At 42.2% G+C, this 14,214-nt stretch overlaps 1 protein-coding gene across 1 annotated transcript in view; it reads right to left on the bottom strand.

Moving 5' to 3' along the window:
• Window positions 1-317: 317 nt before the first annotated feature.
• Window positions 318-14,214, bottom strand: part of VPS13A (vacuolar protein sorting 13 homolog A) — a 269,928-nt gene continuing 256,031 nt past the window's right edge. The window contains 4 exon segments of the mRNA XM_040417055.1: window positions 318-511; window positions 3,956-4,030; window positions 8,493-8,616; window positions 13,087-13,172. Of these exon segments, the coding sequence (XP_040272989.1) occupies window positions 458-511; window positions 3,956-4,030; window positions 8,493-8,616; window positions 13,087-13,172 (339 nt within the window). The 3' untranslated portion in view covers window positions 318-457.

A 14,214-nucleotide genomic window follows, 5' to 3' on the forward strand; every position in this document is an offset into this window, starting at 1 on the left:
TTTTTCTTGCAACTGTTAAGTACCCAACCAGGCACAAACCTACAAGACTGTAGCTCGTCATCAGTAAGGTTATGTGTTCTACCCAATAATACATTTTAATTTTTAAATTAGTTAACACTTTTTTTTATATATTTTACATTGTACAATTTGTGAAACCGGTGGTAAATACAGATGTATGTCCATCGTTCAATATTAGTGACAACACATGAATATAGATTGCAGTATTTCTATATACAGTAATAGGAGAACATAGAGCTAAATAAATTAGAACCAGCTGTGCAATGTATATGTGTCTGTGTGTGTAATACATTATATATATATATATATATATATATATATATATATATAAATAATGTGTGTGTGTTGTAGAGTGAGAGAGAAAAAAAACTTTACAGGGTTTACATGGGTTCTGAAACTGAGAGTCCAGAATGGGGTTTATAGAAGTAGCCAGCCATCATCATGTATCTTTTCGATGAAGATCTCTAACTTCTTCCAATTTAGAAAGAATCCACTGTATAAACAAAATAAAAAGTTTAAGTATTAAAATGTACACAGCACTATATATAAACTATAGTGGAATAGGTAGGACAATAGGAATGCATCCCACAGGCTGATACATATAGTTGTGCTTGATCTTCCTCTTATTGGATGCTTGAATGCACACAGAGGTAACAAGCAGCTACACAATATACAGTTGCAAGAAAAAGTATGTGAACCCTTTGGAATGATATGGATTTCTGCACAAATTGGTCATAAAATGTGATCTGATCTTCATCTAAGTCACAACAATAGACAATCACAGTCTGCTTAAACTAATAACACACAAAGAATTAAATGTTACCATGTTTATATTGAACACACCATGTAAACATTCACAGTGCAGGTGGAAAAAGTATATGAACCCCTAGACTAATGACATCTACAAGAGCTAATTTGAGTGAGGTGTCAGCCAACTGGAGTCCAATCAATGAGATGAGATTGGAGGTGTTGGTTACAGCAGCCCTGCCCTATAAAAAACACACACCAGTTCTGGGTTTGCCTTTTACAAGAAGCATTGCCTGATGTGAATGATGCCTTGCACAAAAGAGCTGGAAAGGGTTATAAAAGTTTCTCGAAAAGCCTTGCTGTTCATCAGTCCACGGTAAGACAAATTGTCTATAAATGGAGACAGTTCAGCACTGCTGCTACTCTCCCTAGGAGTGGCCGTCCTGTAAAAATGACTACAAGAGCACAGCGCAGACTGCTCAATGAGGTGAAGAAGAATCCTAGAGTGTCAGCTAAAGACTTACAAAAGTATCTGGCATATGCTAAAATCCCTGTTAGCGAATCTACGATACGTAAAACACTAAAAAAGAATGGATTTCATGGGAGGAAGCCACTGCTGTCCCAAAAAAACATTGATGCACGTTTACGGTTTGCACAAGAGCACCTGGATGTTCCACAGCAGTACTGGCAAAATATTCTGTGGACAGATGAAACTAAAGTTGAGTTGTTTGGAAGAAACACACAACACTATGTGTGGAGAAAAAAAGGCACAGCACACCAACATCAAAACCTCATCCCAACTGTGAAGTATGGTGGTGGGGGCATCAACGTTTGGAGCTGCTTTGCTGCGTCAGGGCCTGGACGGATTGCCATCATCGAAGGAAAAATGAATTCCCAAGTTTATCAAGACATTTTGCAGGAGAACTTAAGGCCATCTGTCCACCAGCTGAAGCTCAACAGAAGATGGGTGTTGCAACAGGACAACGACCCAAAGCATAGAAGTAAATCAACAACAGAATGGCTTAAACAGAAGAAAATACGTCTTCTGGAGTGGCCCAGTCAGAGTCCTGACCTCAACCCGATTAAGATGCTGTGGCATGACATTCACACCAGACATCCCAAGAATATTGCTGAACAGTTCTGTAAAGAGGAATGGTCAAGAATTACTCCTGACCGTTGTGCACGTCTGATCTGCAACTACAGGAAACGTTTGGTTGAAGTTATTGCTGCCAAAGGAGGTTCAACCAGTTATTAAATCCAAGGGTTCACATACCTTTTCCACCTGCACTGTGAATGTTTACATGGTTTGTTCAATAAAAACATGGTAACATTTAATTCTTTGTGTGTTATTAGTTTAAGCAGACTGTGATTGTCTATTGTTGTGACTTAGATGAAGATCAGATCACATTTTATGACCAATTTGTGCAGAAATCCATATCATTCCAAAGGGTTCACATACTTTTTCTTGCAACTGTATGTGCAAGTTCTGCTCTCCTGAATATAGATGCCCAAAGGCATGAGATAGGTATTAAATATAGTAGGTTCCTGTCTGATCAAAATATATCTGCTAAGAACCTCTTTACCATATCAAAATGAGGTATTAGTCTATGTATAACCTTTGTATTTAGTGCTATGTGAGTGCCATTATGCAGTTTTTTCTTTAAATGTGACCATTCACATCTGTGTATTTAATCATCCTATCATGCAGGATGTTTTTATCTTTTTCTTTCTGTGATTTTTTATTATGCAGGTTTCCAGCAGCATGTGGATGAGATTTCTAAAAATCTCATCCACTTTGCTGGCACTTATAGCGGATTCCACGGCTTATTCATTCTGTTTGGACATACCCTAATAGTGTTAGCAAGAAAGCCCCATAACACTTCTCCTCACAAGTAAGGGTGGGTTCACTTCAGCGTTATAACAAAGCCATAACGGAATACATAACCAAAAAATTACGGAATACATAAGACGGAAGTCAAAACGGAAACCTTTAAGAGGCATTCCGTTTTGATCTGTCATAATAGAAATCTACGGTTCCAGTTATGCCAGACGGAAAACAAAGTCCTGTCGACAGGACTTTTTTTTGTCTGTTCTGCATAACGGGAACCATACGGATCCGTTATGATTCCCATAGACTTCTATTATAACAGAAAGCAAAATGGAATGCCTTTCAAAGGCTTCCGTTTTGCATTCTGCCATAATACAAGTCTATGGGCAGCATAACGGATCCGTCCTGGTTTCCGTTATGCAGGACTGGACTGCATAATAGATCCGTTATGCTGCCCGTTGACTTGTATTATAAAGGATCAAAATGGAATGCCTCCTAAAGGTTTCCGTTTTGACTTCCGTCTTATGGATTCCGTTATTTTCCGTTATAACCATGTTATAACGGAAAGCCATAATGGAATACATAACGGTGATGTGAACCCACCCTTAACAAAATAAATCCTGACATGTGGTAATTCCGATTCCAGCTCCTCTTGCAAATTTCCAGTATGTCCACATTTCACTAAGGCTAAATGACTATTTTTGCTGTGCTGGTCTTGGCCCTGTTAATATTGTGAGATGTTACCAAAATCCATTAGGTCCTGCTAAACTAGGAAAGCAGAGGTCTATATAATAACACATCTCCATAATAATAAATGTGTGCTGGTTTAGCACATACTGGAGCAGATTTACTAATTCTGTCTAATAGGTAGTGTAAACTTGGACTGGACAGTCTAAAAATCCACCAGATTGATCACCATGGCTAATGCTGGGTGATAAATCTGCTGCACCTTTAGAATGTCTAGTCATGCTTTATACCACCTATTGCTTGGCCTACTATGTGTCAAAATTCGGCGCAAAATGGCACATCTTAATTCACCCCCCCCCCCATTTCTTTTGGTTTTATTGCTCATATATACAGTATGTCTGAAATTGGATGCACCAAAACCATTCATTTATGGCACAATGTACAGCAAAATTCAGGTGCAGTTACATAAGTAAATGTGGGCCACTATATTAGGATTCTGTATTTGTAGCAATTCCCTATTACAGGGATTCTGTGAAAATTGGAAGCCTTTACGTTGATTTTTAAATCTGGCTGCCATGCCTCCCCCCCCTTCCCTTGCTATTTATTAAAAAAAATACAGCAGTTCGGCCACTTTCTGAATTAATCGTAACACAGTAACCAATATATTGCATTTACCTTGGCATCATCAGGAGTTTTAAAATTTATTATTTTTCCAAACTCTTTGGCATGAAAAACAGATTTCACTCGTTCCTGTGGGATAAATAATTTCAGAAGTGAGAAACAGAGTCATCATTTTAATCCGCGTTGCGCCTAAACAGTCTGCCATGCATCTCCTTGTAATAAATACTCTGGTTCTGGCCACTGCTTAGGGGAAGCAACTTCTCAGTGTTTGCATTCATTTCTGGAGTTTTCATCCACTTTAAGCTTGTGATGTTCAAAGAACAGGTTGTACAGTAAACAGGCGCCACTTCTTATTTGGAAATTTCACTTTACAATACATCATCCTGGATAAAGTTTGGCCAGATAATCACTAAGTGATTCCAGCCAATGTTTTAGCTGAGTGCTATATAAATAAACAGGCTATGTGGGGAGCTCGATCAATTTCATCAATCAGCCAACTTTCACTGACCTACATTCTGGGCTTTGAAGTTCAGAGAACGGCATGTGGTGGAAAGCCAAGATGCCTTAGTGGTGCAGCCTGTTCCCCTGTTTCCTTGCCATTAGAGAGACCACCCAAGATACATAGCACATGACATTTCCGCTGCACCACAATTCTCTTCCATGTCCATCTGATGGCTTACATTTGATGACAGACGGTATGGATTATAAGTGGTATAGTGGCATAAAGCCTCACATACAAAGGATATGACATCTATAAAGTGTGAAATCTTTGAATTATCCAACTTTTTCTTATCCCTTTAACCACAAATAGTCTTTTTGTGGTTAAAGGGGTTTATGAGAAACAGTGCCACTCTGGTCCATGGGCTGTATGTGGTATTGCAACCCAAATAAAGCAAATGGGGCTTGGCTGCAATAGCAGACAGCGGAAAACAAACATATTGGGGCACATTTATTAAGACCAGCGTTTTAGGTGCTGGTCTTAATAAGCCCCTGCACTGGAGGTGGATCGCCGAAGTAATGGCGCCAGCCTCTACATCACTTTGGCAATCCACCGCTGCTTCTATATGTAAGACCGCTTCAGAGCGGTCTTACATTTAGACCATTTTCTACACCTAAAACAGACATAGAAAATGGTAAATCTGACAGGCCTGTAAGAGACAACAACTTCCAGATTACATAGAAAATACATGCAGATACACCGACAAGCAAAAGGATAACAATGTTTGGAACTTTTGACTTTCAGGCTCCATATATCACATCCACTACAGCTTTGAACGTGAAACTACCATCATTTTATAGACAATCATCTTCGCTATCTCATACATAAAATGGACTTGCAACAATTTAGCATATGATTAGTTATCAGGGGCGTAACTAGAACTGACTCGGCCCCACAGCAAATTTTTTACAGGGCCCCCCTCCCTTAGGGTCCATTCAGACGTCCGCAAGTGTTTTGCGGTCCACAAAATGTCCGCAAAACATGGATACCAGCTGCGTGCGTTTCGCATTTTGATAGTTCCCTATGATAGAAATGCCTATTCTTGTCCACAATTGCAGACAAGAATAGGCCATGTTCCATCTTATTTTGCAGGGGCCGCGGAATGGAACTACGGATGCGGACAGCACACGGTGTGCTGTCCGCATCTTTTGCGCCCCTATTGAAATGAATGGGTTTGCACCTGTTCCGCAAAATTGTGGGACGGATGCGGACCCAGAACAACGGACGTGTGAATGGACCCTTACTTAAAATAAAACCTTTCAAAAAACCTCTTTGTCTTTGTATCACCATTTTTTGACAGCTAAAACTTTTTTTAGATTTCTGCCTAAAGAGCTGAAGCTTTTTTTCAGGTGGATGAATTGTAGTTTTTATTGGTACCCTTTTTGAATTAAAATTATTTATATTTTTTAATAGTGAAGACATTTTTGGACATGGCAATGCTTTTTTTAATGTTTATTTACCTATATTTAAAAACACTGTGAAAAGGGGTGATTGGAACTTTCATCCCAACCTCTGCCCACTCCTTCCTCTGCCAGCCTCCTGTACTATAGCATGCGGTACGTGGCAGCCTCCCCTCTCTGCCTCCGCTACTCTGCCATGTACTAGTGCTTATTATGGCACACATATGCATGCACCCGATGCCAGCCCAGAACCATCCTGGCATCACATTTGTGTATATGTAACTTAAGAGAGTGCCATAATAAGCACTAGTACATGGCAGAGCAGCGGAGGCAGAGAGGGGAGGCTGCCATGTCCCGCATGCTATAGTACAGGAGGCTGGCAGAGGAAGCGTGGGCAGAGGTTGTGATCTGGCTACCTGGCAGCTACATGCTGAAGGCTTCAGCATGCAGCTGCCAGGTGGCGATCCCAGCATCTGCCAGCCTCCTGTACTATAACAGAAGCAGATGAATGCATTTTATTATATAGGAGGCTGGTGGGACTGGGATGGCAGCTACATGCTGCAGCCTGCCATGGCTGCACACTCAGAACTTTGCCTGCTGCTGTACCTGGTCTTACCTCCCCTCCTCTCCCAGTCTGTGAACTTGACAGACTGGGAGAGGAGGAAAGGGTTAACTACTTTGACTCTGCCCTGCCCTCCTCTTTCCTCATGCCCAGAGAGGCCCCAGAACCACTGTGCACTAGTGCAGCTGCAGCAGGCAAGGGGGGTAGGGGGGGGGGGGGGGGGGGGGGAACAGAGGGGCCCAGGCACATACCTGAAAAAACGAGTTGCATGCCTGCTGTGCCTCCCTCCGCCCTCTGCTGTGCTTCTTCTCCCAGCCTCCCCGCCCCTTGAGGAGGACTTCATTTGGGGGCGGGCTGCCACTGTGCTGCCTGAAGAGATTAATTTGCATAGTGTGCTGCCGACTTGTTCTCTGGCAAGTGTTACGCTATGCAGGCAGAAGAGGCAGTGAGTCAGCAGATAATCATGGACGGAGTCGCCCGCCGAAGCAGGCCCTGTGTTAATGAATGGGGAAGTAGGATGGATGGGAGGGGGGCGGGCCCCGGCCCCTATGTGACCAAACCAAATGTAAAGGGGAGGGGATTTGGAGGTGTTGTTTTCGGGGGTGGGGCCGGCCTGAAAACGTAAAATTATGTACACACAGTAAGTGTGTGTGTGTGTGAGACACTGCTCCCGGGCCCCTTGTCAGCTCGGGCCCCGAAGCAGCCGCTTCCCCTGCTTCCCTGGTAGTTACGCCACTGTTAGTTATGCAGATTGTTATCTAACGGCATTGTTACTGTTTTGCTCCTAAAATTCAAAATTTTTATTTTTATTTTGTGGTTAGTACTTTGCAAATCCACCTTTGGCTTTCAACACTGCCTGAATCCTTCTGGTCATGCTCTCATCAGATTCAAGCATGTCTTGACTGAAATCTGTTCCCAGGACTCTTCTACACATTCCCAATGTTGGTGCATACTAACTCTACCCAAGAGTGTTCGATTGGGTAGAGGCCTGGGGACTGTGGGGGCCAATCTAGCACCTCTACTTCATTGTCATTGAACTATTTATTCGCCAATCTTGATGTATGCTTCGAGTCATTGTCCTGCTGGAACACTAAGTCGTCCTTTTTATACCCATAGTACTCGAGTGTACGAAGTAAGTTGTCTTGTAGGATACTCACATATAGCTCAGCATTGAGTCCACCATTGATCCTGCACCAACGCCTTTGGCTATGAAACAACCCCATATCATCAGGCTTCCTTTAGCAAACTTGACAGTTCCTTCAATTTCTCGATTTGTTTGCCCCCTTGTTCCTCCATACCCTTGCACCCATCAGAACCCAGTCTATTGACTATCATCTCATCACTCTAAAACACCCAATCTTCTACTGTCCACTGTTCATACTTTTTTGCAAACTTGAGCCAACGCTTCTTATGACGATATTGAAGTCGAGGCTTCTCACTTTTTTTCGGGCCACCAGTCCAGACTTGTGTAATGCGCATCACACAGTGCTTGCATGGACGTATTTTTTTTATCTCACTATTACAAAGCATACGAGCCACCTCTGCCATGTTTGTCGCACCAGAACTGATAGACCTTGTGATTAGCCTGGACGTCCACCTCTTGCCTTTGGAATGGATGGATGGATTTCATTTCGTATTCTTCCAACTGTCATGGTACTCACATGATGCAGTTTGGCAATTTTCTTGACCAAGATACCGCTATCAATGAGCTGGATGATGCAGTTTCTCTTTTCTTGGGAAATCATCTTCATGGCTGCTTCTGGATTCAAACCAGTGACCTTTAACTTGGAAATCAACCTACCAGTAATAACACACTGAGCTATTAGGGAATGCGAGAACAGGTTGTAATTTGTTGTATACAAGAAGAAAAAGATTGTTCCACCACCAGGAGCAAAACAGTAACAATGCAGTTACATGACAAGAATCTGCATACCTAATCATATGCTAAATAGTTGCAAGTCCAATTCATGTATGAGATAGCCAAGATGATTGTCTATAAAATGATGGTAATCTCACGTTCAAATCTGTAGTGGATAGTGAGCTATGGAGCCTGGAGTTCAAAACATTGTTCCCCTTTTGCTTGTTAGCGTATTCTTAAAAATGCAGAATAAATAAATAATCTTATAATACCTTTGCTTCAATACGTAACCTTCTGCCATTCACAATGATTGGTTCTTTGGTAAACTCATCAAAGCTATACTGCCATTCACAAGTAAGCTGCCCAAAAGTACCCTTTGTAACAAACAGGACTCCACTGGAAGAAAAAGGAATTGAATTCTTGGTTATATCCATATATAAAAAATACTCCCACCAATTGCTAGAATGAGAAAAAAAGAAGCCCCTCACATGGGGTGCTTTCTCTCCTTGCTGCAAGAGAAGGTCTCTTGGCACATCTTGATTCAGTCTCCTGCAGCGAGCAAAGAGAACGCTATGCGATCACTTCTTTCCCCTTGTTCTAGCAATCAGGTGTCAGCACTCAGACCCCCACTGATTAAAACCTAATATCAAAAGTATTTTGAAAGTTCAGTGACACTGTAACCTTTTAATAGCCATTTTTTTTCTATCTCATTCCAAGAGCCATTTTTTTTGTCAACTTAGCCATAGGAGGGCTTGTTTTTGGGGTACATATAACTTTTTTTAACCTATTTGTGCGATTCATTGTGAGGAATACAAATTATGTTACCTTTATCCTGCAGGGTGGTTCAACTGCAGTGATCACAAAGTTTTTTGTGGTGCCATATTCTGAGAGCTGTAACTTTATTTTTCACTGTTAGAGCTGTGTGAAGGCTTGTTTATTGTGGGGCAAGCTGTCATTTTTATCAGTACAATTTTGGGGTATATATGACTTTTTTTGGAAGGTGGCATAAGCAAAAAAAACAAACCTGGCATTGTTTTCTTTATTTTATAATCTGTTCACCATGCAGATGGAGGTAAAGGGGTAGTCAAGGATTTTGATATCGATAGCCTATCCTCAGGATAGGCCATCAATATCATATCAGCAGGGTCCATGTCCGCACACCCTTGCCAATTACCTGTTACAAGTAAGCTCTGGTGCCAGAAGTCATGACAGAACTACACAGCTCCATCTATAGTGTAATGGACAGAGCTGGTAACTGCAGCGCTACTCCCGTTCACTATGGTGCTGCTGCTACTCAGTAACAGCTGATCAATGAGCGTTCTGGGAGTCAGACCCCCACCAATTTGATATTAATGGTCTATCCTGAGAAGAGGCCATTGTCATTAAAATCTGGGATTACCACTTTACGTCAATTTGCAGCAAAGCGGAAGAAACATTTTCAAAAAAATAATTAATTATTCTCAAAATATGTATATTATACTTTAAAACTGAGGTTTGTATAATGCTGACATAATTTATTATGAGGCAGGCAAAATAAAGACATTGAAAAATTCACACACAGCTTAGAGATAGCTTGCTCACCCTCCTGACATCATTTTTTAGCTAATACTTGTATGTATTCCCCAGGAAATAATGCTGTAACATCTTTTCGAAGAACTCTGTATGACCACACGTGAGTGAAATGAAGCTTCTCACTCACTGCTCCGTGGCATCCCGACTCGGCACCGCGCTGCAGGGCCTTGCGTTCACACATAGTCAGCGCGCTGGCAGATGCTGTGTGTGACGTCAGGTCCCAGTGCATGCTGGGATGAAGACGCGTCTCCTGTGGACTCCATGTGTCAGCGCACGCCGCACTGCCAGGAAAGGTAAGTATAAAGTTAGCAGCACCAGCGGCTGTGGGGAGAAATGGGGGCACCTGTGATTTGGCAATGGCATGTATAAAGTTATTGGCTGGCTGGCGGGTGAGGAGAGGGGTTAATGGGGCACCTGTGATTTGGCAATGGTATGTATAAAGTTATTGGCCGGGGAGAGGGGTTAATGAGGCACCTGTGATTTGGCAATGGCATGTATAAAGTTATTGCCTGGGGGGTGGAGAGGGGTTAATGGGGCCACCTGTGATTTGGCATGTATAAAGTTATTGCCGTGGGGGTGGAGAGGGGTTAATGGGGCATCTGTGATTTGGCAATGATATGTATAAAGTTATTGGCGGGGGGAGAGGGGTTAATGGGGCACCTGTGATTTGGCAATGGCATGTATAAAGTTATTGCCGGGGGGGTGGAGAGGGGTTAATGGGGCCACCTGTGATTTGGCATGTATAAAGTTATTGCCGTGGGGGTGGAGAGGGGTTAATGGGGCACCTGTGATTTGGCAATGGTATGTATAAAGTTATTGGCGGGGGGAGAGGGGTTAATGGGGCACCTGTGATTTGGCAATGGCATGTATAAAGTTATTGCCGGGGGGGGTGGAGAGGGGTTAATGGGGCCACCTGTGATTTGGCATGTATAAAGTTATTGCCGTGGGGGTGGAGAGGGGTTAATGGGGCACCTGTGATTTGGCAATGGTATGTATAAAGTTATTGGCGGGGGGAGAGGGGTTAATGGGGCACCTGTGATTTGGCAATGGCATGTATAAAGTTATTGCCGAGGGGGTGGAGAGGGGTTAATGGGTCACCTGTGATTTGGCAATGGCATGTATAATTATATTGCCAGGGGGGTGGAGAGGAGTTAATGGGGCCACCTGTGATTTGGCATGTATAAAGTTATTGCCGTGGGGGGGGAGAGGGGTTAATGGAGGCACCTGTGATTTGGCATGTATAAAGTTATTGCAGGGGGGGTGGAGAGGGGTTAATGGGGCACCTGTGATTTGGCAATGGTATGTATAAAGTTATTGGCGGGGGGAGAGGGGTTAATGGGGCACCTGTGATTTGGCAATGGCATGTATAAAGTTATTGCCGGGGGGGTGGAGAGGGGTTAATGGGGCCACCTGTGATTTGGCATGTATAAAGTTATTGCCGGGGGGGTGGAGAGGGGTTAATGGGGCACCTGTGATTTGGCAATGGCATGTATAAAGTTATTGCCGGGGGGGTGGAGAGGAGTTAATGGTGCACCTGTGATTTGGCAATGGCATGTATAAAGTTATTGCCGGGGGGGTGGAGAGGAGTTAATGGGGCCACCTGTGATTTGGCATGTATAAAGTTATTGGCGGGGGGAAGGGGGAAAGGGGTTAATGGGGCACCTGTGATTTGGCAATGGTATGTATAAAGTTATTGGCGGGGGGAGAGGGGTTAATGGGGCACCTGTGATTTGGCAATGGCATGTATAAAGTTATTGCCGGGGGGGTGGAGAGGGGTTAATGGGGCCTCCTGTGATTTGGCATGTATAAAGTTATTGCCGGGGGGGGTGGAGAGGAGTTAATGGGGCCACCTGTGATTTGGCATGTATAAAGTTATTGGCGGGGGGAAGGGGGAAAGGGGTTAATGGGGCACCTGTGATTTGGCAATGGTATGTATAAAGTTATTGGCGGGGGGAGAGGGGTTAATGGGGCACCTGTGATTTGGCAATGGCATGTATAAAGTTATTGCCGGGGGGGTGGAGAGGGGTTAATGGGGCACCTGTGATTTGGCAATGGCATGTATAAAGTTATTGCCGGGGGGTGGAGAGGGGTTAATGGGGCCACTTGTGATTTGGCATGTATAAAGTTATTGGCGGGGGGGGGGGGGGGCGGTTCGAGGGGTTAATGGAGGCACCTGTGATTTGGCATGTATAAAGTTATTGGCAGGGGGGGGGGGGGGGGAGAGGGGTTAATGGAGGCACCTGTGATTTGGCATGTATAAAGTTATTGGCAGGGGGGGAGAGGGGTTAATGGAGGTTAATGCCGGAGTTCACAACATAACCTTAGATACACATTCTGGGAGAAGAACAGCCTGCTGGATTATACCGTATTGGGTATAGCCGGATACAACCAGCTATATGCTCTCATTGACTATAATGTGGTCCAAGGCCATCTGGCCATGTTTCGGCATACATGCTGGGTATCGTCCACAGCTTTTTTTTTTTTTTGGTCCGGCCAAAACCTATGTTGAATGCTGTAACAAGGCCGGACCCCATTACAGTCAAAAGCTGCAGCAGCCAGCAGTATCCAGATATACCCGATACGGTACATTCTGGCTGTTCTTCTGACAGAATGTATATTGCAGCTGTGAAAGAAGCCTTGTGTGTGTGCAATTATGTGCTATACCACTGTAAGAAATAAAAATATTGTTTTTTTATAAAGGAATACGTTATTTTAAGAAGGTTTTTCTTATTAGATTACTCGATTAATCGTAAAAAATTATCGATAGAATACTCGATTACTAAAATACTCGTTTACTGCAGCCCTACTCAGGAGGAATATCAGAGTAATGGCAGGATGCAGATTTTAAGAAAAGATGATGCAGAATTGCTATTTCAAGGGGAATCAAAGCAGTTACTAAAGCAGACATTTCAGGAGAGCTTTAAAGCATTATCTTTGCTTAGAAATTACAGCCTAATTTTTTAACATGGGCATAATTTTACTGTGAATTAAGATATTTTCGTTCTTGTTAGATGCATGTATATATTATAGCATGCTGTGAACTCAGATGTATAACTCTCACAGTTATTTGTATTGTATTCTGTTTATCCATAAACATCTTTGACAAATACAAAATTTTAGGAAATGAACCACTATATAACTATCCATCTCGTGGTGTCCCTCGAAATCTATTCTCTCTCTGAATGCATTATTGCCTAGGTCAGATTAGGCAGGAGAATGAAATTAGATGGACACTAAGTAGAGTACGCCAATCTTTAGGTCAGAATTCTTTCAAAATTACAATTCGTTACATACCTTTTCATCACCATTAATAAATCCGTGTTATTAACCATTGCATGTGCAAAATATTTACATTTGGCAAATCTTCCATTTTCAATTTTCTACAAGAGGAAAGAGACACGTACAGTTACAGTTTTGGAAAAGACTGATACAAGATGTCCACATGGAATGGATTATCAGAACTAAGGGACTGAATGTGGCCAAAGTGCTACAGACAAATCAGGAATTTTCATTTAACCCAAGGGGAAAACAAAGAAGGAAGATCACTTAAAGCCATCTTTACATGCTACTTAGGTCTGGTCTATGTATATTTTTAATGGATTTGAAATATTGGGCATTTTAGAATTCACAAACAGTTCGAACATTGGCGTATATTAAATTGCATTGTATTTCCCAGGACAAAGCATACAAGTCATTTATCGACATCATCTATGTTTTCCCCATAATTTTGGTATGTGATTGTGTCATACGCATTTTCATGCTATATGTAGAACGCCCCTGTAAATGTAACTTAAAGAGTATTTCCACTTAAAACTATTGGTATGCCAATATCAAAGTGCAGCCACATCAGTTGTCCGCTTTGAATTAGCAGATCGGCATCTGGCAACCATCTAGCTGCACTTCCGGTTCTCATTTTTTCAAAAATGACCGTTGCAAGTAAACAGAAAAAAATTCTAAAATATCTACAAATAAATAAAGTATAATAATAAACTGTGGCTATTGTTGTAATGTCTGATTATGTCATGGACATTTTTATGTTTTTAATGGAAATCTTCTTTAAACACCATGTTAGTAGATGATATTGAAGTGAAGTAACTGTACAGCTGAAATTAAAAATGAAAGTCCACATTTAACTATTTAAACCCTGACAATATAGAACAAACTAGTGTTAACTTCAAGCACCTGAGGCTTATTAATTCATTGCAGGCACCATATAGTTGCTAAATCTGCAAAACCACCACCACAACAGTCCTAGACCAACATAGATAACTTACATGTTTTCATTGCAGTCCTTACATTAAGGTCTACATGCTTGGAATTATGGCCTCAGGCTCTACTGGTTTCCAATATTCTGAAGAAAACAGCAGTCTGTGCAAGGAAAATCTATACAGAACTATCACCGATCCATTGTACCTAGTCTCC

Source organism: Bufo bufo, chromosome 2 (genome assembly GCF_905171765.1).
Source record: "Bufo bufo chromosome 2, aBufBuf1.1, whole genome shotgun sequence".
Classification (NCBI taxonomy): domain Eukaryota; kingdom Metazoa; phylum Chordata; class Amphibia; order Anura; family Bufonidae; genus Bufo; species Bufo bufo.